The sequence below is a fragment of the Cataglyphis hispanica genome, chromosome 5 (assembly GCF_021464435.1).
Source record: "Cataglyphis hispanica isolate Lineage 1 chromosome 5, ULB_Chis1_1.0, whole genome shotgun sequence".
NCBI classification, from domain to species: Eukaryota; Metazoa; Arthropoda; class Insecta; order Hymenoptera; family Formicidae; genus Cataglyphis; species Cataglyphis hispanica.
Genome location: NC_065958.1, coordinates 5209408 through 5237283, shown reverse-complemented (window position 1 = coordinate 5237283; position 27876 = coordinate 5209408). Strand labels below are relative to the sequence as shown.

Here is a 27876-nt window from a genome sequence, read left to right as displayed (position 1 = left end):
CCGGTGCGGGCGGCGTCGGTTCCGTCGGTGGTACCTCCGTCGGCGGCGGAGGCGGCGGTGGCGGCGGCGGCGGCGGTGGCGGTTCGTCCCTGCCGACGACTGCCCTCAGCCTCGATCACCAGCAATTCAACATATTCCCGGCGATCTTCAGCCGGCAGCTCAACTTCTCCGCGGCGGCCGCCGCCAATTGCGGCCAGAACAAGCTGATGGACGAGCTCAGGCCGAATCTGGGACTGCTCGGCGTCGGCCTGGTCGAGAACGACAGCTTCCACCTCAATCACAATCAGGAGAAGAGAAAGTGCAGCAGCGCCAGCTCGAATGAGCAGGACTTCGGTCTGTACGGGGTACATCAGGGCCTGGAGGCGAGCCCGCCGACGCCCGCCGCGACTCCCGGTAGAAGCAGCGTCGGGGCCACCACGACTGTCGGTGAGTGCCATTTTCTCCAGCAATCATTTAATGCTTCCATTCTCGTTATTATTTTACATTAACAGAGAAATAAATTCCTGGCCTTATTTAAGCGCACAATTATTACTTCAACTGCAAAAGATTGAAATGTGTCTCTCCTTTTTTTATTAATGGGAGAATTAAACTCGAAATATCAGTAATAATTTTTGTTTTACATAAGCACATTTATTGAAATACATGCTGTATTCCAAATAAGATTTTATATATAACGTATCTTTTTTATTTTAAGTTTAAATAAAAACACATATTTTGTAATTAATTTAGATAGTAGAAATTATTGAGTTTATAACACTTGAAAGAAGTGAATTATTTTGGTATCCTATCTCTATTATTTTGCTACTTTTTTCGACGATGTACGATTTCTATAAAAAATATGATAACATGTTATATATATTGAGTGTTCTGTAATTTCATTTTCACTTTTGTAACTTTTAAAGTATCGCGTTTTTGTATCGTCGAGAAAAATGGGCATCGTGCTATCTCGAGATAGACGTATTTTCCGCTTGTTGAGCCCCGAGCACGCGTTCACGCTGGCGATCAGCCCGGAGTGTTGACAATGGATCGGGTGGGCCAGACATATGGTGGTACCTGTTCCATGGACTATTATTATGTGCTAGTAGGGCTTAAGAGAGCTTAGCACCGAGGGTGCGTTAATGGGGTGGGCTTGAAACGTCGGACGAAGCTTGAACGAGTGACGAATCTCTCGCGCCCAATTTCCACGAGTCGAAAGACTCGGGATCGGGATCAAATGAAAGGGCTCATCTCCTTCATTCTCTCTCATTCTTGTTATTGTATCGCGACTCGTATTTCATAACGCGTGTTTCATGTAACTCGAAACGTCAACTTGCACTCATTAAACAAAGCGTTTGCGTCGTTCCAAAATAAATGCAAAAATGATAGTTACTACTCACATATACATATGTATATATAAATTATATCGGACTTGAATTAATTGGAAACCCTTTAATATTACACGATTTTTGTGAATTTATAATAAGACGCAAAGTAAAGTTTGTCTTAATTTAGTTTATTAAATTTTTTATACCGTTGAAGAAACTAGCGTTTTTAACAAGATTTGTTGATTCCGTAAATTGTTTACTGAAATATATCGTATTAATTGGAATTTAAAATGAATTTTCATTTCTAAAGACATGACAATTGATTGATGAGTACGAAATTCAACAGGTCTCGCGACACGGTGGTTGTTAGAATTTTTTCGGCCTTATTAGATCCGTAAATGTGTATGTATGTGTGAGTTTCGCGTGATGGCAGCGATTTGCAAATCACGATATCCAGCATTCCGTCGTACCCTTCAAGGTCAGGGTTTCCGGAAACGAAATGAGACTACCGCGGGATTCTCATGCAAATGATAATCCGACAGCGTCGGGCCGTTTCGCGACGAGGGAAAAAGAGATAACGGAATAAAACGAGGACAGGACGGCGGTGGAGGGAAAAATTAATGTCGTTAACCCCCTTGCGCGTTCTCCCGGGTATTAAAAGTACTCGAGCGACGGTCTTCTGCGCGCGCGGTTCCCGTCTCCTTCTTAAAAGGCGCGTCCCGCTCTTGTCGAGTGACCCGTAACGTCGTCAACCTCCACCTGCATTCGTAGAGGAAAATAAATTTGTTTGTTTTACACGCGTTATTCTCTGATAGCGTTGCGATATATAATTTTTAACAACTGTATGAAATATTAAGATCAAGTATTTTAATTAAATCTAATAATTTTTATGGAAAAATATCGGTGAAAGTCGTTACGTACAGCTATTTTTCAATCTTCAGATTTAAATATTTTGTTAATTAAAATTTGAAATTAAAATTGTATTAAAGTAATTATGAAAATAAATGTTTTTTTTTTTTACATTTATCTAGACTTTCAGAGCTTAAGACTTATCACGAAGAAAAATTTGTACATGTTTATAATTTGAATTAATTTTTGATATCTTTCTCTCTTTCGCTATTTTTTTAAAAGTTAATTGCATACATAGAATATTCAAAGAGCGTGATCTCGAATATTTCAAAGAAGATTACTATTTGCATTATTTTTTGCTATTTATTATTAAATATTCTAAGAATTTAAATTACCTGCCTGTTCTTTGACAATGAATGTTGAGTAATTTAGTAGTTTACTCGATGACACATCGTTTTGTCAATAAATCGCAAATTAATATATATTCACGTTAGCTTTTTTATATATATCTGCACATGACACATGAAAAATTGAGACATTGACAAATAGACTTGTAGATGTGAATATTCGATATTGCCATATTGATAAGAATTTCAATCATTTCTCGCGAGAAGAAATGAATTAGCATTGCGTCGAATGAATCGTGGAAACGCGCGCATCACTTTCCGATGGACCGATAATGCGTTCTAATGTGACAGCAGATGCCGACGGTTGGCAGCTGTAGATCGGGAGAAGGCCATCGCATTACCAGTAATCCTGTAAATCGTGTCATTTGTCACCTCGTTAAAATCACCGCTAATTACCCTTCTGTCCCCCCCCCCATCTCCCCCCGTCTCCTCCTGACCGTTTCCGAAATCTGCGGGGGCAGATGTTCGCCGCCGCCGCCGCCACAATGCTCCCTCGCACTAGCGCTCCTTTTTTCGAGCTTTTCTCGAGTGTCCTCGTCGAGCTTGTCGGCGAACAGCTTGTAACTTCATCTAACAAAGGGTTAACTCGGCTGCGAACGGCTGCATGGATCGGACGGTTTTGCCGACATTTTATTGTCGTTGCTTCGCTTTGCTCCTCTCCGATTGTATGAATTTATCTCGCGAGATATTTCATTGTAATTTACGAGATACGCGTGATGTGAATTATTAAGATATCCAATGATTCTTTTTTTACGGGCCTTTTGACCAATTTGATGTTAAAGAAAAAATTAATTCTGAACTATTTTTAAAATCGAAAAACGATTTGCCAAATATTTTATGTTTTCTACAACTAAAAGTCTCGCTTTTTATATTTTTTATTATTTGTCAATTTTATTAAAATGTATAAAAAAAGATCTCTGATTTATAGAACACGATACATTATTATTTTAATCCCATTTGAAAGAAAATTCTAAGAGAGAGAAAGGAGAGAGGAACTTATTTTCCAAAATTATTTTTTTGTTTACAAAAACTTGTTTCATATCTAATGTTCAATAATATTGTGGCTAAAAAGTTATTATGTATAAAATTATATATAAAATAATATAATTTTTAATTAAATACAAAGCACACAAATATAAAAAAAAAATCTTTGTAATTGTCTATATATCTCTATTTTTTGCCGATAAATCAAATATTATTAAAATAGGTTTCTCTCTCTCTCTCTCTCTCTCTCTCTATCTTTCTACAAAATTTATATTTTTATTATTCGCAGAAAACTATTTAAAAGAAGTTTTTAACGATGTGTGTATATTTTACGTCATGTTAGTTGCGTATAACTACAAACAGCAATTATATTACGGTAACGATAATTTCATCTGGTTGTAATAATATTTCATCCTTTTGATAAATGTTTATATTTGGTTTTGTAGTGTATTCGTTTTAACAGATATAGTTTACAAGGATCTAATTTTTCAGCAGATTTTTACATCAAAGATGTAAAACCGACAACTGTAATTTTTTTTTGCCTATTTTCTGCAATCGGAAAAACTCTGTAATTGCATAAAAACAAATTCAAATCCCGAACAAATTGGAAGAGCAGTGCACAAATATATTTCACCAATCTAAATTTATATATACAATCTAGTAATAAACTCTTTTTGCTTCCTTGTAATTAAATTATAAAATCAATATTTATAAGTTTGTGTGTGTTTCTCGAATAATAGTTGTGAAGAATGTTTATAACAATATTTTACGTACTATACAAAAGAATCATACATTGCGTAAATGGGTCGATATCCCATTGTTATATACACTGCGAATTAATGGGAAAAATTCATTTCGACATCATAAAGATCGCGGAAAACACTTTTTTGCCGATACCTTTTATGAGACATTAATTTCATTTCGTATCATTTATGAAAATCTCGTTTCAATCTATACTCATGTACAAAAAATTAGGACGAGCTTTTTGTTGCGTTAAAATGGAATATACTTTTAATGGAACAAAGTATTCCTTCCAGTCCACGTTATCACAACTTTCAGAATTTAATTGCACGTGATTACGTATGGTTGAATGTTCCGTGAAATTCTTTTTAATCTCTTATTTTCTTATTTCATCTCTCTCATTTTTTTTGCTCCATACAAATATAAAAAAAAAAAAATTAATAAGTTTTACGTGTTTGATTTTTTATCTATATTCCAAAATATATAAAGAATTTGATATGTTCTCAAAATACGAGGTCTTAATGAACATAATACTCGACGAAAATTTCTCGAATTTCAAATACTTCGAGAAAAGAAATTTGGATAAAAAAGATTAATATAAATATCAGAGGAAAATAAAATATATGGTTAAAGAGCATGGCGAAATAAGCGAAAGGAACGGCCTCGTCGGGGCCCTTCGCCTTCTTCGCTGAACTTGACCGAGTTTCCTCGTTCACCGGGTAACCGGGCAAGGTATGTAAAGTGGACAGCATTCATCCTTGAACATTGAATCAGCATGTAACATGATTAGGTCATTAACGCCCTAACCAAGTTAGCATAGTGCGAGGGACTTCGCTCGCCACGCTTACCCCGGGACCGTGCGACCCCGGGTAGGTGCCTACGTTCGTTCATAAAGCCCCGGCGCCGCGACGCCGCGTCGCATCGACAACCAAGACGACGACGACGACGACGACGCCGACGATGATGACGACGGTGGCGGTCGTGGACCTTGTCGCGTCCGAGGTCGAAAGTTCGGCGGATCGCGCGCCTTCCGTGGAATATCGAATTTTCCGACGATGAAAGCGATACGGAAAATCGAGTTTCGGTTCGCTCCTGTCCGACTCTTTCGTCGTCTAACGAATGAACAATATATGTACGAGAATTCGCGGAGAGTGTTAACCGCGCGCGAAGCTTTCACAGACGGGTGTCGTTAACGGAGTTTGTTTATCGCGTTGCCCTAGGAAAATGTCACGTGTAACTCAGTTTGGTCGTGGAAAAGAGTTTCGTGTGCGCTTTCACGGGAGGCACTTTTCATCAAAGTATGTGATCATTGAAATATTCCGTGGAATTATATAAAGTTTGTTCCCGAATTTGCAAATCTTCAAGAATTTTTCGTCTTGCATATCTAATTTTTAATTTTAATTTATCGCTAAGCAGGTGTGTAATCGTAAAAAAGAGAGAAAAAGAGAGTTGTTCTTTTGAGAAAAACGATCGTTTTCTTCATTACGTAAAATAAATCGTTTAGCGAGAGAAGAGGAGATTATTATCTTTTAAATATGAATAAAATTTAATATATATATATATATAACAATTTAATGCGTCGTTATATTATTATCTGTTCGACATACAATTTTGCTACTCAATATATTATTTGATGGCCACAACGTACACATTAATATGCCATTAAAATAATTTCAAGCGCAATCGGCGAATAATTTAATTTATGAAATTATGAAGTAATTATACACCTGCACGCAATACAATTGACTAATGCAATGTGAATAAAATTGAAATTTATCTATCGTATTGACTGTATAGGCAAACATTATCCCAATTTAATGCGAGGCAAATACGAAAATATATATATGTTTTTCTTTTTTTTTTTTCATGTGTAATCTACATTGAATAAATTTTATTAAATGGTTCTGTAAAAATATTAAAGTCACATTTCTTCTTTTTTCAGGAGCAGAAGGCGCTTTTAAAAAATTAAAGCCTGACCCCTGCGCCTCTAGTCCTCATATTGGTCACACACCTACAACAGCTAGTTGTCCAACACCCGCCCGACGGCGACACAGGACTACCTTTACACAGGTTGGCACGTAAAAAAAAGTATCTACAAAATGTTTATTTTTTAATATTCTTACGAATAATTCGACATGTCCTTTGGTTATTAGTATCTTTTCTTTTTTTTTTCTTCAATATTTTCCTTCATCAGCGAGATTTCTTACCAACCCTGTGATCGATAATAACATTTCGATTAGCCCTAATCTTTCGTATCGCGCCGAAATTTCCTGCCGGGTAGTTCAAATCGGCCTTTACCGACGGCTTTTCAATTGTTTCGCAGGAGCAGCTAGCAGAATTGGAATCGGCGTTTGCAAAATCTCATTATCCGGACATATACTGCAGGGAGGAATTGGCGAGGACCACCAAATTGAACGAGGCCAGAATTCAGGTGAGTGTGCTGCTTTTCGCAGAGAGCAAAGCAAATGATTTTTCGGATTCGACGTCCAACGTCCCGAGTGGAAAGCAAGTGTTTAACAATTATTGATACCTGCGCATATTTTTTTTACAAACAAATTTCAATTGAAATAGTGCATTAGTTCCTGGTAAATTTTTTTTTCTAAACAGATTCTTTTTTTAATTAATCGTACAAGGACAACTCTTATCTCGGGATACTGTCATTAAGTCGCGCGAGAGTTGATTAGTTTTCTCGGACATTTATAACGAAATATCTGCTTGCTTTTTTATACTCTTGCAATTCAACATGTCTCCTTTGGTTACTAGCACCTTTTTTCAGTACTTTTTTCATCGCCAGACGATTGTTTGAGAATAGATTTTTAACAGTCTATTATGTTTCATATTGACGATGCCGAAAAATTTGTAGGCATACTTATCTCCTAGTCTATCTTTTTGACTGTGACTCACTGTGTAATTGAATCAAAGATGCATGTGGGGTGACAAAATGAAATTACGCGCGCAAATGTCGGTCCAAGACACCCTATATTCTTTGAGGGTCGTGGAATTGATCAGAGGGGATGGAAACCGGTTTCAACATACTTCTTTCAATAAATCAAAAAAATTTACGTCAAACTCTATAGAATAGTATTTTTGCTCGAGTCTTGTGAAACAGATATGATTTTTCACATTAATAATTTCAAAGCACCTGAGAACGTACATTAAAGATTGTTATTCTTCATTCTATACGTAATAATATAAATTCCTATAAAGAAAAAAAAAATTATAATTCAATGGAAAAGTTATAGTAATGAATTTTTTAATTTCTTCGAACATGAAAACGTGAATTCTACGACAGTCGTGCGGTTTGTGATGACATTAAGGGTAGAGGATTTTGTAATAAGAGAGAAAGAGGTAAGCGAGAACGGCATAAGGAGGGAAGGTGGAAGAGGAGATATGTCGGGGTTTATGTTGGTGTAGCAGTCCCAAATTCCGAGCGAGCGAGCGGTACATATTAAAACAGTCGCCGGTGCGTTGCGCTCTTTTGATATATAATGCAACGGGGTGTTGTTTGAGTTAAAAGCCCGGGAACCGCCGCGACTTAACCCTGTTAAACTGCGATGCCAAGTAAAACGCGGTTTGCGCTCGTCGCTCGCCGGTTATAACCGATGCACAAAGTGTCCGCCGCGAGGAGGTGCACAACCCGCGCGGCGGATGGTTCTGTGTTCGTTCCGACCTCAAACACGAGAGAAACAGAGAGAGAGAGAGAGAGAGAGAGAGAGAGAGAGAGAGAGAGAGAGGCTCGCAGTTTTAAATGTCATTTCCAGTCGCTGGTTTTCCGGCGCGCGGCTGCCCCAGAATCGGCCAATTACCTGTAATCTGCAAAGCGCGCACTGTAATTAACGCTCGCGGATTTGCGCATCTCGGCTACTCTCAAGCCAACGGTAACTATTCATCGTATAAGGAAACTTTCATGATTTCGACCAAAATATATACTTTTTGGTTTCATTGATTTCTTACACCGCATTAAATTAGCTTTTACTCTTTACTTTATTTCGCATTTCTCTCTGAATTTTTTTCTCTGTTTATACTTCAATAAATGAATAAAATTCTGTAACTTTTTAAGATATTTTATCAAATATTAAATCACTTTATATAATATATTTATTATACGTAAATAATAGACGCAGTGTCTGTTAATGATTATGTTAATAATATCGATGCATTATAAAGAGATGATAATTCTATAATCATATTTTTGAATGCAACTCTAAAGCAGAATAGATTTTAATTAATTTTGCAAAATTGAATAAAAAATTCCAAAAATGGTAGATAATAATATCCAATTATAAATAAATTTCATAAACTATCTATTTCATATAAAATGATATCAATAAATCGTAAATATCAGCCGAAAATTGAGCCGAGACATCTTCCTACCGTTTTCTACGCGAAGGGTGAAGGAAAATTTCGTCGTCCCCTGGAGGAATCGTGAGGTCGGTTTGGGTTTAGGAAGGTATCCGTCGCAAAACAGGGGTTCTCGGTGGAAGAAAAAGGTAGGATGGCGGCCACGTAAGAAAGGGGGGGCCCTTGTCTCTCCCGACGTTCTTCCCCATCCCCCATCCCTCCCCCCTCCCCCCGACGCCCCAGCACCATCTCGTCCTCGTCTCGTAGTGGAAGGAATAGCGAGCTCGGCAAGCCTGAGACGTTTCAGATCTATCTAGGGTGGAGAAAATTCAATTTAAAATGGCGGCTCAGATATAATGGCAGCCTCCGGTACAGCGTCACCCAACCCCCTGCGCGCCCAACTCATCTCAACTTTGCCACCCTCGTTCGCCATCTATTTCTCTCTCGTCCTCGCCGCCTCCACGGCCCGTGTCGCTATCTTTGAGGAAACAGAATGCCGTGACTAGCGCGGGAGCTTTTAAAGGAACGACTCCTACGACATTGCTCGATTGATGGTCTCTCACTAAAAAAAAAAAGATATTTTCGTTCTCGAGATGCGTCGGCGTCCGTAATTTTTTCTACCTAATACGCAATAAACGATGCAAAGTTTGACGATATATAAATCTTTGCGGCACTTAGAACTTACTAATGTCGTTTGTTTTTGTCGATTGTATTTAAAAAAATCTCTTTTTATATTTTTCAATATCACGTCTAACAGACTTTTTAGACAATTATTATATACTTTATATAATTGAGAACTATTTAAGCAGGAATACTTTGCAGGAATACTCTTGAGGAGATTGTATAATATAAGTTTCTACCTAGATTCATCCCTGATGATGAGACGCAAACGCTACGCGATTTGCAATTTCTCTAAACGCGCAAACGCACGCGCGCAAATTAGTGCACCTTGAATGAGCGTTTTCCAGGCGAAACACGGTACACCTTGTGTAGGATCGTTTCCGTCCATTTATGTCATTTCGAGTGAGGTTTGCAGGAAACTTGGTAGGAAGATGTAATGTACTGCTACGTATATATGTACACACCAGCATGCAAATAAATTTAATAGGAAGGTAAAGCAAAACACTTGGTCGAGCTTGGGGTGAATGTTTTCCATGATTGCTTGATGATTACAAATGAAAATATAATAGTTTTGGTTGCATTAAATTATTTCTGTTTCTAATTATAGAAGAAATTTCTCTATAGAGATAGATAAATTAATAACAAAACTTTATATTTTTTATTAGCTTTAAACTAGATTTTATTTTGGTAAAAATTTTCTTATTAGAAAATTGAAGTCATAAAAATATTTAACTATACATATATATATATATATATATATTTAAAAAGTGAAAAAGATGTTCTGACACTTCATTAAAGTCGCTGATACAATATATGCGCAAGCATTTACGATCGCGAAAGTATTTATGACGATAATGAATAATAATAGTAAAAAATCGAGTAACACCCCGTGGTAAGAGAATAATTCTCGAATCATTGCACAAGAAATCCCATTATGCCGAGGAAAAAGAAAGAAGAAACCCCGAGCTCCGCGATATTGAGTTAGCCGAGTTTTCATTCGACCTTTTTACTTCGATTCGACTTCCGATCGAAGCCTACCTACCTGTCGACCGTTTTACGAGAAAATCGGCTTCCCATCTGACAGGAAACAAGAAAATTTAAGAGAGTAGCAAAAAAATTGCTGGCAAAAAAAAGCGAAAAATGCCCTGCCCGTTGACTTTACATTTTTCGCGTTTATACGAATAATAATTTATAAATAATTATAATTATGACATTCGAGAGTATTTAAATCTCATTAAACTTATCAATGTATACATATATAGATAACTCTCATTCTAATTTTAATGTCGGATAAATCAGAATTGAACTTCTCTGCTTAAAAATATTGTAAGTTCAAATAGAAAACTATAACTTTTTAAGTATAAGAAATAATTGTCATTAAAGTTTACCTATAATCATATTTGAATATATATTTATATAAAATTAATTATAATTCTTAAAATTTCTACGTTTATATTATAAAATTTATTTATCGTCTTGATGATTTAGTATTTTACTTTTCTGTAACAGGAGGGATGAATTGGTATAGAACCAGAAGAAAATTTTACTTATAATGTTTCTCTTTAAAAAGACTAGATAGTTGGACTTATGAGTGAGTTCTCTAAGTATTGCACAAGTACATTTAATTGTACGTTCTTGTCATATCTATAATTTCCGAAATAGATGCCCAGGCAGTATCATTATATTAACAGATCTTACGCGCTTTTGCCTTCTTTTTCTTTCACGAGAAAGCCATTACCCGTGTATCACATTTTCTCGAGCTAGTATGTGGGTTAGCTATCAGAGTGCAGTATTCTCTCAGGCATACAGGGGAGGAGGATAGTTTTCTCCGTCGCGGTCCTCAAAGTAGCAGACATTTTGAGCCGTGTTCCCCGTGGAATAGCCATCTCTCTTCTACCTCTCATACTCTTTCTCCCTATCTTTCTCTATGAGTGAAACGTGGGAGAGAAAGGAGGAGATGGATAGATAGATAGATAGATAGAGAGAAAGAGAAGGGGAGAGAGCAGTTATTGAATTACGAACTCTTAGCTTTCCAGTTCTTGCAGAGTGCGCGCCTTGAGGGACGCGAGCCCGCGCAAGTATGTTCTCGAAAAGCTCTTCTAGGGAAGAGGCAAATAAAAGGAATCACCCTTTTACCGGATCTCTCTCTTCGGGCAAGCTATTCTACCCGTCCGTAAATGCGTACCGTATGTACAGGATGTACATTGGCTGGTACGGAGCGCTGTCCAAAGTTTCGAATCAATGTCGATTTAACAAAGATATCGATATTGGATATCTCAAACCCGGAGTTAAACTAATTAAATCCGAAGTAACTCGGCGTTAAACTATAATTTACACGTTTGAAATAAATTTTATTTTAACGATGAGTAATGTGTAGTTATTTCCTTTTATCTCTCGCAAAAAGTGCTTCATTTCCGAATATTTTTCTTTAAATCATCTTTTTACTAAACTATTTGTGTTTTGTTATTTTTGTTGACGAAAATCAACTGCGAATTTCAAACTATCTCTAGTTTTCGCCAATTCTCGGACACTCTGTATATATATATATATATACATACGTACAGATGTATCTATTCGCAACAGGATTCTCGATAGTGAAGATACGTCCCGTTTTAGAATTTTACGGAAACATGCGGTATCGAGTTAAACGAAGCATCGACAATGTCATTTGCATATATATCGCGGAAATACAAGTATGTATACGAAAAAAAAAAAAAAAAATACTAGGGGAGCGGCAAATATGGGAGTTCTTATTGGGAATTTTTGAAAAACCTCGCGAAAATGTGACGTTCAAAAGATAATCGAGCTCTGTTTGTATATCTGACGGATACAAATCCAACTTTGAAAATCTCGTTAAAATAGGTTTTGTATTAATTTCTATTCATGCCTGGGGTAATTTAACGAGTTTTAGAATTTGATTTACTTTCGAAATGCACGATTTAATTATGTAAAATATACCGAATACATTTATTAGTTTTTTAAAAAAATATTTATAATATTATTCGACTTATACACCATTATATATTTTTCGAACGTATTATTATGTTGCGCTCTTAAAATAAGATCGCACGTTTCGATTGATATTTTAATGTGCTATATATTTTCTACATAATTAGAATTAGCAACTTCGACTAGTATACGTGCTATCTGGTAATACCACATTATTCGAAAGCTGAGGGTGTTTTATGCAATTGCAAATCGCCCCACGACGAGAATCCCAATGCGAATTGAGATTGATTATGCGACTTGCCTCTCGCACGTTCCGCGATTTCCATACATGTGAGTTAGAACGATGCATGCTCGTCATGAAAATGTTAATCAAGGCCTTTGTTAAGAGTCCTCAAATGTGACTTTACCTTCGGAATCGTATATCGTTCCCGTCGCCGCAAATATTTCTTTCACTTTATTTGCAAATTTATGTAATATCATGAAAAAAGAAGTATCAAACTCGGCAATTTCTATAATTTCCGCTGTAATCTACGATTGCTGAATTTTCCCAACGATCCCTTTCGACGTACATCTAGATTTAAGATTCATTCATTTTAGAATTAATATTCCGATTATTATTGTGCCGATAATCGCACCGATTCTCTATAATATTTCATATCCGAATTGAGTACTCTCTGTCTCTCTCGACTAAGTAATTCCGGATTCTAGCCAATTTCGCGGCAAGAACTTAATCTAAATAAGATTCCATTACTCTACTCGGCGTATCTAGATGTTTCTACTGCAGAACTTCATTCATCGTAATTTCCTATACAAGATCGTTTATGATTAAAATATATATAAATTTATTAATATTTTTAAAATTTATATTTAAATTCTCAGAGCATTTCTCTAGCTTTATAATTCTGGATATATCTTTCTTCTTTTCTATTTTCTTCTCTATTTACGCAATATAAGAGTAATTGTCATTTTGCAGCTTTTTGATTCTGTATTGTAAAGTGCGCTTATAAACATATAGTTTTATATACAGGTCATTAAATAATTTAATTTACAAAATATTCTTTTAAACAATCTATTATTGCAATATTTAACATAAATTGAAATTGATTCGCTGAACTCTGACCTTTGATTCATGATCTTCGATTCTAATTAATTTGGCAATCTAACTCAAATCTAAGATAATCTAAAAACCAATTGTGTAAAACTGCAAAATTATTTGTCTCAATTTATTTGCCATTCAATATCATCGAGTTCTATATGCATATATATTTATATTTAATTAAATAAATTTAATAAAATATAAATTAATTTTTTTTTCGATATATTTTTAAAATATATATTTTTTACGTATAATTGTATAAAAATAATGTATTTTCCTGCAAATATTTCTGTTACGTTATTTTTGGCATATATAAAATTTGCAAGTCAATACTTGCACAAAGTTTGAGCATACCGTCAAGAGACATCATAATGTGTTAAAATAGAAAGATCATTAGCGAAAATAATCCCACTGCTGATGAACTATTAATTTCTTGCGTAGGGGTTGATCTCTTTGGCGTGGGTTAACACGAGATAGATCTTGACGTAGGTGACGACCTTTATCACGTCAGACTACCGTTTGACGTTATATTCCTGGCTTAATTAAGAAATCAGCATTAAAATTACCTTATAATTAACTGAGAGAAATAATCAATTAAAATAGCTATAAAATTCTTTTTTGTATTTTAAGCTAAGATAAACTTTTTTATTGATCGATATAAAGCATTTAGAAAAATGTTTGAATTAATTAAACACTTTTTAATAACAAAAGGGTTTTTGATTTTAAATATTTTAAAGAAAGATTTAAAATAAAAATGATTGTAAATAATGTATTTTTTCGAAGTATTCTTGTTTTCTAAATTTATCTCTTCCGCTTTTGATTTGCACAAACTGTATATTGTGTGCGTGGATAAATTTCTTTTTTAAGATAAAGTCTGCGTATTCGTAATACATAAATTAAAATTACAAAAATAAGTAAATTAATTGATTTTGAAAAATATTGAACGAGCATAAGCCTGTTCCAACTCTTGCAATAAAAACTCATCCATTTTCTGCGAACACGTAGTGATTTTTTCGCTGCGTACTCGGGGTTGATACGAGAATATCGCTGCGGATATTTCACAAGACATTCTTCGGAAACGCCATGCTTCCACACAAAGAGTGATAGAGCTGGGAAATGAGTAAGGCAGAAAGATGCAGGGAGTATGAGAGAATAACAGAGAAAGAGAGAAAGAAGAACAGAGAGAGTGAGAGTTTGAGAGAGAACAGACCCGGTTCGAGCCACCCCGTGTCACCCACTTCTACGATGAGAGAGGGTGCACAGTAGAAATGTCGATAAAACGTGTTGGCCAATGAGCGAGCCCGGTGTGACGTCACCGCCGCGGCATCGGCCAATCGGGTGGCGCCGGTGACGTCACCGGTAAGGGTGGAAACAACCCCGATCCGGGACGAGAAGCCGCAGGCTTTTCTCTTTCTGGCGGGGGCCAGAAAGAGGGGTCTGTCGGTTGTGTGGTAGGGTAGGGCGCGAGGGTGGAGATTGTTGGGGGTTACGGGGGTGGATGAGAAGCTAAAAGAGGGAGGAGTGCGGAAACGTGCGCCAGTGTGGATGCCGGGGTGAGTCGCCGGTGGCGGCTCAGGCAAGCCCCAATATGGGTTTACTAATCCCGCGAAACAATGGAAATTGCCCGATGCAAAATGGCGATAGGTAAACCACCCTGGGTTGCCGAGGATAAACTTAGGATCTGTTCAAGAGATAAGAGAAAAAAAAGAGACAATTTTTGGATCCAAGAGATGGCATTTTTTTGATCGCGAGATCATTGTTAACTCGCTTGTATTGAAGTTAATTTTTTAAGTATCGCGTGCGAATGTATATCATTATATTAATTTTTTACTCGCTATTTTCTTACAAAATGAATAAATGTATATATAAAGCTTGCGGATTTTAATATCTTTCAATCTTTTAATCTTTAAATCTCGCAAAAATGTATTAAATTAATATTTTTAGAAAGAAAGAAAAATGACTTTTGAGGCTTTAGAATGAAATAAATTCATTCTTTGTACAACTTGAAGCATAGAATCGAATCAAATGTTTTCTCTCTGACTTAGAATAGATATATATATATATATATATATATATATGTATTGGTATTAAAATGCTTCCAGAGAAATTAATATATAGGTTCGAGTTTCTTTCAAACAGATAAATGCAACATAAAAAAACTATATTGTGAAAAAAAGAAAAAAATAAATCTCCGCAACTCCAATATATTTCATTAATTCTTTGTATAATATTAAATTATATGTAATACAAAACTTGTCGAAGTTCCTCTTTTTCTCTCATAAAAAATATATTATATATATTAATTTATATATATCAATTAAAGAAATAATTATAATAATACACGTAACGAGAATCTAGTCGAAATACTAATAATACACGCACACAGAGAAATTAAGATAGTTGATTGTACTAATGGTTTAAATATCGTTAATCCATACGATTACACCTATTCGCTTATGCAATTTTGTTTCTGCGTAGGTTTGGTTCCAGAACAGAAGAGCGAAATACCGGAAGCAGGAGAAGCAATTGCAGAAGGCTTTGACACCAATTCCCGCCTGCCAAGGTGCCATGATGAGGAATATCTATCCTGGTGCTAGCAGAGGTTATCAACCCTACCCCCATCCTCACAACAGCATAAATGGCATAAATCGTTATCCCCAGGTGAGGCTCCCTTACGACGCGCAGGACGCTTCCGAAATTTCATTATTATCGATACCCGCCGCTTTGCACGCTCACCAATACACTCAGCGCGAAGATACACTCTCAATAATGGCAAGTAAATAATATAAACAAATTATTAATAAACAAAATGATATAAACAAGAAGACTTACAAACAAAAAAGATATGTTCTCTTAATATATATTATATATTTACTCCCTCTTATCTTGTGTAGCTATTTCGAATTTTTATGAATTTAATGTACGAGAAAATAAAAAGATTGAAATTGATTAAATATGTAACAGTCGTGCTCAACTTGAGGTTTGAAAAAATCGTTTTGATCGAATGTTTTTACCGAAATCTAACGTGCAATTAGTCATATTATAGAAAGGCAGTGTAAAATTGTTGCGATATAAATAGATATTTTTATTTTAAAATAGGAGATTGCGATCTCTATGTGTTATTTGAAAAAAAAATATATATCGATAAATTTTACCTAAGAATTTTGATACAACGGTAGATTTGGTCGTTGTTGAAGGTCCACATATTGCGAATGAATTCGATGCGTTTCTCGTTAATGATTTTAACCGAGGTATTAAATTGGAGTGCACCTGAGCGTGTATGTCCGGCGCATCGCTATCGGTCGATATAGCTAAATTGCATTTCGGCTGATTAGTTGGGTCGGCCGAATTACCGAATGCCTACCGTTTTAATTGGGCCGATAATTCGCGAGCGTGTCTATCGGTTTCTTAAAAAAAGAAAAAAAGATATTTTATTTACGCGATTTTTTTTCTTTATCTTGCTGTCATCTATCTTGTTTGTTGAATATTTCATTGAATTTCTAAGAAAATAAATTATGAAGTGCTTTCTACATTAGTGGTTATATATTTTTCAGGGTTTTAAAAATATTTAATAATAATGCACCCTCTTTCCCTCTTCAGTCACACGTATACACATACACAAAACATTAAATTATGATGTTAATAAAGAAATGATAATTATTTTATAATTAATAGTTTTATATTTAATAGTTACTCTAAAATAAAATTGATAAAAGCATCGAGATGGAAAATAGTATCAGAGAAAGTACACTTTTTTATCGTTTTATACCATGCAAATTTCTTTACAGTTCAGAGGATCTAGTTTTTTTTCTTTCTGTCTTCATCAGATTGTATTTAATAATCGTGATATTACGTAGGATCACGTAACACGTTGGAAAATTGATTATGGTCAGGAAATAGACACCGCGACGCATTATTAATTTCCATCAGTTCCGAACGTATATTATGCGTTTAATTTTTATAATGAAACCATATATCCCTCTTGTCACATTCGATTCCGTTTGCTTTTCCCAGCGAGTGGAAATGTAAGAGTGGCTTATAGCCGATAATTATGTTTCACACACGTTAATTACCGCATTACTTTCTTCCCGTTGTTTCAGTCTCTCTAACCGCGCACATATCTCCATAATTTCATTGATATCGCAGAATTCATTTTCGCTCATTTGTATTGTCCGCGAAAATTAATTACACGGAATATTAAAATCGCGTATCTATTTTTCAAACAGAATAAAATAATAAATTTTTAACGCGACATTAATATTATTTAATTAAAAGGAATCCCAAGGAACGCGCTAAAGTTGTGACAAAATCTTAACGGCTGGTCGTTAGTTTCTCTCTCCAAAATCATGGATCAAATTATTAACGTCATTGATCGTGACAAACCGTGTTTCAGATGGGCACGACGTCTTATCCGAGCATGACCCAGCCGTTCTCCATGTCGCATTCAGCGTCGAATATGTCGGCCGTCACCGGTATGCGACAAGATGCAATGGGTGAGTCATAAATAATGCAACGCCAGTGCTTTAAATGCGAGCGTGTGCGTAAAATGAGTGACATGAATGGTTTGCGCGTTACGCTCTTATTTGGGTCAAGGATCATGCAAATGTCTTTAATTCCAGAATTTGAAGGTGACTGACTTTTTTTTTTGCGGGGAATCGATCGTATTATTGTTGCATTTGAATCTAAATTTTTTTTAATAACGCCGATACTTACTCTAAGTTTCCTAAACTAGAATACAAAAATATCTTAAATGAAAGAATTCCATTTAAAATAACATTGCATTTACGAATAATTTTGTGGTCTAAATAATCTTGTAAGGAAGAGCATAAAAAAAAAAAAAAATAAAATTAGAATTGAATAAAATTGTGACATTTTGCCAAACCAATATACATATTATAAATTAACTGTTATGCCTTGTAACGATTTTATAATAATTATTAAGTTTTTTATTGAAAGCATGGTTATACGATGTTACATTTATCATTATCTCGCAATGAGCTTCATCGACCGTACACATATATTTTTTTATCTGACAATTGTCTTTCGATTATCGCACACATGTCAATTTTTTTTTTCGCAAAGCCTCATGAACGCGGAATGAACATAAACTAATTTCTTCGGCTTCGCTTTCTCGTCCAGCTTATCGGCGACTTTCCGCACCGTTTTCGCGGATGCTGACCCGACGTTATCGAATGATTCCGCAAAAATCCGGAGCGGAAATGGCGCGAATCCGACGCCCGGGCACGAGAGAAGCTCTGCTCGCCAACCTCCAAGACGCTCTCTCCATTTCCGTCCCCCAGCGCCGTCTTACACCATTTCCGGCGCGAGATGGAATATCGCTTTTAAATCGAATCAAGACTATTCGCGAATTGCCTGCCTGCCTGCCAAGGTTGCTCCACGCGAGCGATTGCTCTACGCTCCGCTCCGCTTGCAATCTCGCCGCTTCTCCTTAACGATTTAACGTCTCTCTCCTTAACGTCTTAATATGATAGCAAATTGACCGATTAGCAGACTCGATAAAGCTCCGCGGAAAGTCGTTAAATCGAATCACTCTTCGAGATTCTTTCGAGAGACAAAAGAAATCCGCTACTCTCCTCACCGAGTGACATTTAGCATGGGTTTATTAGCAAGATAATATCACCGGTGTTGTATTAATTAAAATTATTGTTAACAATGTTTGCTTTCAATTGACTGCAACTACTTTATAACCAAAACAAAAGTTTAATATTGCATATCTTTTCTTCATTGTTTAACATAATATAATATATATTTTATCAATTTTAAATTTATTTATAAAATTATATAAAATGTAAAATGGCAAATAAAATATTTAATATTCTTCCAATGTTACTTTTATGTACTAAAAATTCGTTTTTATTACGGCACTGATATATAATAGAAATATATAATTTAAATATGAAGACCAAACAGAGAAATTACTAAGCCAGGTCTATCCAATTTAGGCTTTTCGCGATCGGGTTTTAAATTGCACGTGGTTCGCTTAAAAACGTATTTTTCATTTCAGGGATGTCAGCGGAGGACGAATGGTACAACAAGAGCATCTCCGCTCTGAGAATGAATACAGCCCACCACCCGAATTTGGCCGCACCCATGTTACAATATCAAACATAATTGTAAACGGAGGCGGGAGGGCGATTCAAGAATCTCGTCAAAAATCCGATGTCATATTTATGATTGAACCGATCGTGATAACGAGGGAAGAGAAACACGAATGGATAGTGACGAGATCGACAAAGCCCGATCGACGTTTCGTCATTTCGCAAACGAAAAAGGCAAGAGATAAAAGCAGAAATACAGATGATCCATTTGCGTTACCGCTAATCGGCCCTCATGGCCGCATCGACATCCTGATTTCGCGACACACCCTCGCGTTTCGCTTTGCAGCAAACGAGCTCGATTCGCATATATTGCGAATACACACGCGTCAAAGCACTCATCGATTACGTTTCCAATTTCGTCATATATATTGTTCGGGCAAGCTAAATATTATTATTAAGCGCGATGTTAAATTTGATTACTACGATAAAATGGCTGCATTTATTTCGAGCATCCGAAATGTGAGTTTCAGAGCGCCAAAGTTGATTGCGTTGTACGAAAGGAATATTGTTGCAGAATTTCAATTAGTCTACTTATTTATATTCTCGCCTATGACTGCTCGTGTGATTACCGCGACATAGATTGTATTACGATCGACGCACAGATTGTTTCTAATATCGCGTATTTTTTTTTAGTCTCACGCAAATTTAGTACAAATCTTTTCTCGTAATGATAAATCTTGAATTAAGATTCTATTAAAAGAAAGCAAAATTTGTCAAGACAATTTTAAGAATGAATTTGTGTAGAAAAAAAATGTTCTTTTTTCATGTTCGACAAAATTGTAGCAAAATTTAATTCGAGATATTTATTATATTTATTATTTTGTTCAAGAATTAACAATTTTTTTTTTATTTTATTAAACTTAATTTTGTAATTACTTATTAATTTGTTTCATTTTTTAAAAGAAAAAATAAAAAATTCTGCCGCGAGAATTAAATTGAAAATTCAGCTAAGTAGTCACATCTATATTTCGATTTTCGTAGCGCAGAAAAATTTTCTTTATTTTTTCTATATGCTAAAAAAGAAGAAAGTCTTTTTTACAATATTGAAGAGAAAATGCGCGATGTTTGAGACAGCCCATAATTTGGATTCGTAGATAGCGATAATTCTGCGACTTGCGTGTATAAAACATAGAACCGTTTTGTCGCGAATTCTGTATATTTTCTACGTATAGCGATTGTCTATTTTCTAATTACTTTCATTAAAAGAAACGTGTCTCTCGACGCGCAAATGCACACTTGCACGCGACAATTCGTTAATCTCTTAACAACGATACGTGCCACGCTTTCGTTAATTGACGAAAAAAAGGGGGGATGGGAGGCAAAGGACGAGACTGTACATAAGGGTGAAGATATAGATACATAGAAAGCGTGTAATCGGCAGATACTCTAGCATATGCGATTTTTCAATGTCCTTTTAAAAGTGTAAGCATACCCTTAGTGAATGATATTAGGCATTGATTTGTGTGCTTATGTTGACCACGATTTTGGATAACAAGAGGCGGGGGAGAAAGGCAGAAAGAGAGAGAGAGAGAGAGAGAGAGAGAGAGAGCGAGATGGGAGCGCGGTTGGACGACGGTATCTGACAGTGCTTTTTGCGTTTGAAATTTGAGGGGCGCCAGGGGGGTTTTTCGTCGCGACCATCGTATTATCGAAACTCATCCCTTCGCATAGATTAGATGTCGTTGCATACAAATCTACACAAGAACGTGATTCGCCAACCTTCCATAAGTGACACAAAACCATGTGATTTTACGTATAAAAAAAAAAAAAAACATGAAACGTAAAACACTAACTGTAAGTATATATTCGATCTAGAAAATATCTCGCATGTGTGAGTCAGAGACAAAAAAAGTTATAAGTGAGAATGATAAGTGACATAAGAATAACTGATAATGTTACTGAATTGCTCATATTTTTTAATTCGTGTCGTTCTTAAAATGGGGATGTGATGTATATCAGCGTATCGCAATAGGATGTTCAGCATTAGTTTACAATATTATTCGACGGAATTTATACTGAGCGATTTATTCGTCGAGATACTATTGCATGGTACGCTTATATATTTATGTAAATTTGTGTGCAACAACTTTTAAACTTATTTTACACTGAGAAAGTATCCGGTACCGTAAAACCAGATTCGTCGAATCGTAATGACAAGTTTATTGGGCGAAAAAATTTACTCTTTTCATTCATCATAGCATTGATTACAAATGTCAATCGTTATATTAAGAGTACATTGTCGATATCGTGATGATTCTTTTAACTATGAATGAATAAAGTATAAATGCAAAAGATGGGGTTGTACCTTATCTTACTCACACATTCAAGATTAAAATATGTAATTATCGCTAACGGATCATATTGTGTAACAATGTTGTGCTCGTAATATTCAAATACGATTGCTTCGACAGGCGAATAAAATCAGGCAAATAATTGCTTGATGTCGCGGGAAAACTCATAGCCGTTGAGGTGACAAGAAATGAAATATTATTCGTAAGCAACGTAACAGATGTAACGCGTAAAAATTGGATTGTCAGTGAGACGGTTGTCGAACGAGCATTATTCACTCTGTTGCCGCAGAGTCGGTTTATTATTACGATTGTTCATCGTCCGGATGCTTTCCCGCGTAAAAACAGAGAATCGGAGCTTTCGTCGTTTTAACCGTTTATATTTCGAACTCTTCTATACCGATGAAATAAAATTTTATCGGTAAAAATTTTCGATTTAAAATCCATTGAAATTTTAGTTTAATTATATACAATATGTAATGGATATAAGAAAGTCTATGTATAACGATTATGTGCGCTTTATATAACTTAAAAACAAAACTAAATATTAAACATATTTTAATAATTATTTTATTCAATTTTACGAAATATTATACTCAAGTTTGTGAGATACTATAAAGGGTTTTGACGTGTGAAAAATTCCATAAAATAAGAATAAATTTTTTAATTTCAATTTATCGCGGAAATTATATAAAACTTTCTGCAGAAGTTATTATGGAAATACAAGCGAAATACAAACGATTAACACGCGATTCGCGTGCGACTTCTCCCTGGCGCCTTTCAGTAATATTTGGAATCTGTCCAGTCAACAATCGTCTATATTGGTGTCATTTTTCGATAACTGTTTAATCAATATATTGACTCGAGGATGAAGCTGCAGACGACTGCGCATTGTTTTCGTGTAGTTTCGCGCTGCGATCTTATTATTATCGTTCGCGGCATTCCACGAGAAATGTTCCTAAAAAATTTGTAACATATCTTACACGTACACGCTACACACTACACACTCATATATGCATAAACATGTACACATATAAAAGTGAATACAAAGATTTACGGCACGCGTGTGAACATGTGTAAGCTCGTGCATTCGAAATCACACACGAAATCACATTGTGTTGAGAGGACAAGTTAAAAATTAAGTGGAAATGCATACCGGACGAGCGTAACATAGTTTTAAGCAAGGGTCACGTATTGTACGTATGTGTTGTACATAGCCTAAATAAAAATTACATTTAAAATTATTCCCTTTTTCCTCCTGTCTTCATAATATAATTCTCTCTTATACAAAGTATCAAAGATAAATTAGCAAAATCTACGTCGAAATATAAATTTAAAAATTAACATTAGAAAGACATTACATACATACATACATACATGCATACATATGTATGTGCATATATACATTATAGGTACATACATACATATATAAATAAAATATAAATATTTTATTATAGATTTTTACCAATATTTTAAGTATTTTAAAATAAAATCGCTGAAATATTTCATATATGCATTATGTTACACCTATATTAATTAATGAGTTGCTATTTAGGAAATAAAAAGAGAACAAGCAATATATCTATTTTGAAAAATATATAAATGATAAATAGTTTATAAATTACCATTGCTTTGTCCGTCGCCCGATGTTTTTTCCCGATTACTTTTTCTTATTTTGTTCTTCTTCTCGATGATTCTTACATTTACTTGCAAAGTATCAAGTACCAAGATATTTCTCACAATTATTCCCGAAAAGGATATATCATAATATTAACATATGTATATATTATATCATTTTGTAAATTTTTTATAATTGATTCTAATTTTTTTACAATTTAATTTCTAACTTAAATTATAGAAAAATCAATAATTTTAAATTTTAATTTTTCTCCAATTTTTTTTATAATTAATTTTTACTCTTTCGTTTCCTTAAAAATAATTTTTTTTTTTTATTTTAATTCAATTTTTAAAATTTGCCTAAATATAAATTTAAATTTTATATTATTCATATTTAATTTTTTTGTTTATTTTCCTAATATTTTAATAAGCTTAGTATTTTTTAAATTCCTAGTAAATATTTAATTCCTTAAGAATAGTAAGTTAAAGATAGTCCTAACAATCTTAACAACCTTACTTTTGCTGACTAAACCTGTGGGAATCATGGGTTACCGAAATTTTGGGAAACGCGTCCTAATCGAGTGTCCTAATCACGTATCCTACTCACGTGCCCTATTCGCGTGCCCTAATAGAATACACCGTATGTTGTTTCCGTTGGGCCAATTGAACTTACCTTTCGTTAATCCTGGCCATATTCATTCTGGCTACACCTAGCCAAAGATTCGATCTTTATCAGGTGTCAATGAAGGAAAAAAATTCCTTTTTTTGCCGGCTAATAACTATCGCCGATACATGAGCATAATTTTATGCTCGTTAATGGCATGACAATTTGTCATGCATTGTTTTAATATAACTTTACTTTAAATTATCTAATGCCAAGTTATCAAACAAATTTAATAATTGATTGGAATAATAATACATAATTCTATAATAATATATAATATTATTTATAATAATATGTAATTTATATTAAAATAAAACTAATAAAACATTTGTCTTATATAATTTAATAATTCGATAATTTGGCTTTACATCAATTAAAAGAAAGTTTTCATTGATATGATAATATAGATGGATGGACTATGAAAAATTAGGATAAAATGGCGCAACATAAAAATAAAGAAGTACTATTTCATATAATTAATAAAATTATTAGCGCCTTTTTTATTAAACAACAAATGAAATAAAATTTATCAATTGAAAAATATATTTTATATTCTCTCCAAATTCTAGTTTTAATTTGTATTTTAAATTATATCTTTAATATGTTTTAATGTACATTAAAAAAGTTTAAATTCAAAGTTATTCGATTTAATCTGTTCTAGCCCATACATTTTGAGCTAACGGATTTATTTATTTACAATCTACAATCTACATTTGCACTACAATATCTACAGATCCGTTACCTCAAAATAAAATAAAATTCATTACTCACCGACACTGATGCGCAACAGCGGAGTTGTTGGTCTTGAGGCTACGTTGTCTGTAACATACAAATGTAAAATTCAAATTATAACAGCGTCCAAAATATAATTAATATTTTAAAAATTTATTATTTTATGTGCCGAATTTGATATTCGATGCGTATGATAATAAGCAGATACATAAATATAAAACAATTTTATAAATTCTAAAAATCTTTTTTTCATCTAAAAATTTTTATAAGATTTATGTAAAAGTCTTTTTTTTCTAATTTTTTTTTTGTTTAATTAATTTAAATAATAAGATCGGATTAATGCACATACAATTTTTAATAATCAATGTACAAATAATAAATACTCACCCTTGGGTTGCTCCGCTGATGCAGGATGCCTTTCCTAGGCCTCCTCTTCCTCTCAGGAAGTCAGGATTGCTATCGTTGATCTGTAACATATAAATAGAAGATACAAATTAAAGTAGCGCTCAAAATAATTAATATTTTAGAAAATTTATCAGGAATGCATTGAGTTTTATATTCGATGTATATTCATAATAATAAGCTGATAATAATAAAATAATTTTATAAATTTTCAAAAACAATAACTATTAATAATTCTAATAATTTCATATAAAAGCTAATCTAAAAGTAAAAAAGTAAAAACTTTTTTCTCTAATTCTTTCTTGTTCAAATCATATAATTACAAAATTAAATTACGCGTTTAATTGTTTAATTTAAATTGCACGTACGCAATTAATAAATAATTAATATACAAATAATAAATTACTTACCACAGCGTTGTTCCATCATTGCCTGATGCCTCTCCTAGGCCTCTTCCTCCTCTCAAATTGATTCATACGCGCGATACTTTAAGCGGCACTCCCGCACTTTTAAAAGTTATCGCGTAAATTAATCGTTAATTATAATAATCATAGCAAATTATATTTTAATATCTGTCGCGATTGCGTTTAAAAAAGGAATTCGACAGACTGTCTCGCACCACTACTTTACTACTCGAGCGTCGCTGTATGAATGATAAAAAGCTGTAAATCGTAATACTTTATCGTACAATAGCGCGCTAATGTTTACATCGCCGAATATTTACAAGGTCGTACACCATGTTATTGACATTTTGCAACCGAAAATATTTTGTGTACTATGACGTATATACAAGCGGAATAATAACTTATATAAATGATTTAAATTATAGATCAATTATTTAATAAACGATTAATATATCACGAAGCTTATCGTTATGTTAATTACTTTGACCTGCGATTTGACTATCTTATTATGCGTTCTTAATTCAAATCATATTTAAATCGAAAAGTCAAACAAAAAAGCACCGGACAAAATATAATTAAATTTTAAGTATTGTTAAAGAAATAATTATTGCTTATAAAGAAGATCGTGATAAACTAATAATTTATAATTTTGATTCCTGTCACTTCTTGATTATATGTGTGTATATATCACGCACGAAAAACGCGCCTCAAGATTTATCATTGTGATATAATGATGTATTATTTAAGGTATTATGTAAAAGATAATTAATATTTATCATATAAAATTATTTTCCGATATTTGTCACGATCGCATTTAGAAAAGAAATTTGACGGTTTCGCGCTCTATTACTTTAGTGCTCGAGTGTCACCGTGCGAATGATAACACAAAAGGAATTGAGCGTCTCGCCCCACTATAGTTCTATTCGAGTGTATGAATAATAACAAAGCTATAAAAAAATAAACAATAGCGCGCCAATGTTTACGTCGCCAAGACCGAATGCCATGTTATTGTTAATTCGCTGTCGAAATATTTTACGTACTATAAAATATATATGTGAAACATTAAGTTATGTTATATAAGTATTTTAAATTATAAATCAATTATTTATTAAATTATTAACTTTTACTATTAAACTATTATGTATCACTCCGTGATTAATCTTATGAATAATTGAATTGAATTATTGTCATTAAACGAGTCATTATTATATTAATTATTCGATATTGCAATTTGATTGTTTTACAGCATGTTTTTAATCCAAATTATGTCGAAAAATTTAATGATGTAGTATCGTGGACAATATATATTTAACTCTATGTGTTGTTAAAGAAATAATTATTAAAGCCCGTAAAGATTGTAACAAAACAATAATTTTGATTTCTTATTACTTTAATTCTTATTTGATTAAATAAATAAATTTTAGAAAATATGCGAGTTCTATCGTTGCGATATATATGTAGTTATATATTATTTATAAATGTAAATTAATTATTAATTATATTATAATAGGAAATAATTTTCCGATACTGATCGCGATCGCGTTTAGAGAAGGAATTTGACGGAGCGTCTTGGGAGCTACTTTTCTGCTCGAGTGTCGTAACGCGAATGATAACAGAGTCGAGGTCGAAGTACGTGAATCATAAATAATAGGGCGCCAATGTTTACATCACCAAAGCCGAATACATATGTTAATAATATCACGTTATTGTGATAATTCACTGCCGAAATATTTTACGTTTATGATATATACATACACACATATATATACATTATATCCACAAAAAAATATTAAATTTTATATACAAGTATATATTTTAAATTAATTTTAAATATTTTAAAGATAAATTTTTTTGTACTTCCGGTTTTTTATTTAGAGTTCTGGGTAGTGCTCCACGAAATAGAAAAGAAATTTTTAACGTTTTTATGTTTAAATCAATATTGCAAGAAATATCACGGTTTTTTAATGATTTTGATCTATAATCTATTATCATTTATAAATCAAACTAAATGGAGCATTTTATAATATTTAATATATAACATGGTCTATGGTCTGATTAGAGTATAATGTATCTTTATGTATGAACTCTAACAAAAATACTATTTACATTAAAAAACTGTACTTAAAAACAATACAAAATTTAAATATTATTTTAATAATTAATATATTATTGTAATATTTAAATGTTATTGTGTACATGATATTTCTTTTTGCATTTGAAATAAAGAACGTTTATAAATCGTTCATATACTCTTACTGTTTTTTGAGAAGAATAAACTGTCTTTCTAAATTTAAATGATATTAAGCACGTATCGAATATAAAAATTAATTATTTTTGATAATATATGAATACAATTGC

General features: G+C 33.7%; 1 protein-coding gene across 1 annotated transcript; it reads left to right on the top strand.

Moving 5' to 3' along the window:
• The first annotated feature begins 109 nt into the window (after positions 1 to 109).
• LOC126849499 (homeobox protein unc-42) lies at positions 110 to 22910 on the top strand. The gene is made up of 6 exons (XM_050591397.1): positions 110 to 426; positions 6228 to 6355; positions 6609 to 6716; positions 15771 to 15953; positions 17686 to 17785; positions 19318 to 22910. Exons 1-6 carry the CDS (start codon positions 207 to 209, stop codon positions 19422 to 19424), a joined length of 846 nt encoding a protein of 281 aa, XP_050447354.1. The 5' UTR covers positions 110 to 206; the 3' UTR covers positions 19425 to 22910.
• The last annotated feature ends 4966 nt before the right edge of the window (positions 22911 to 27876 follow it).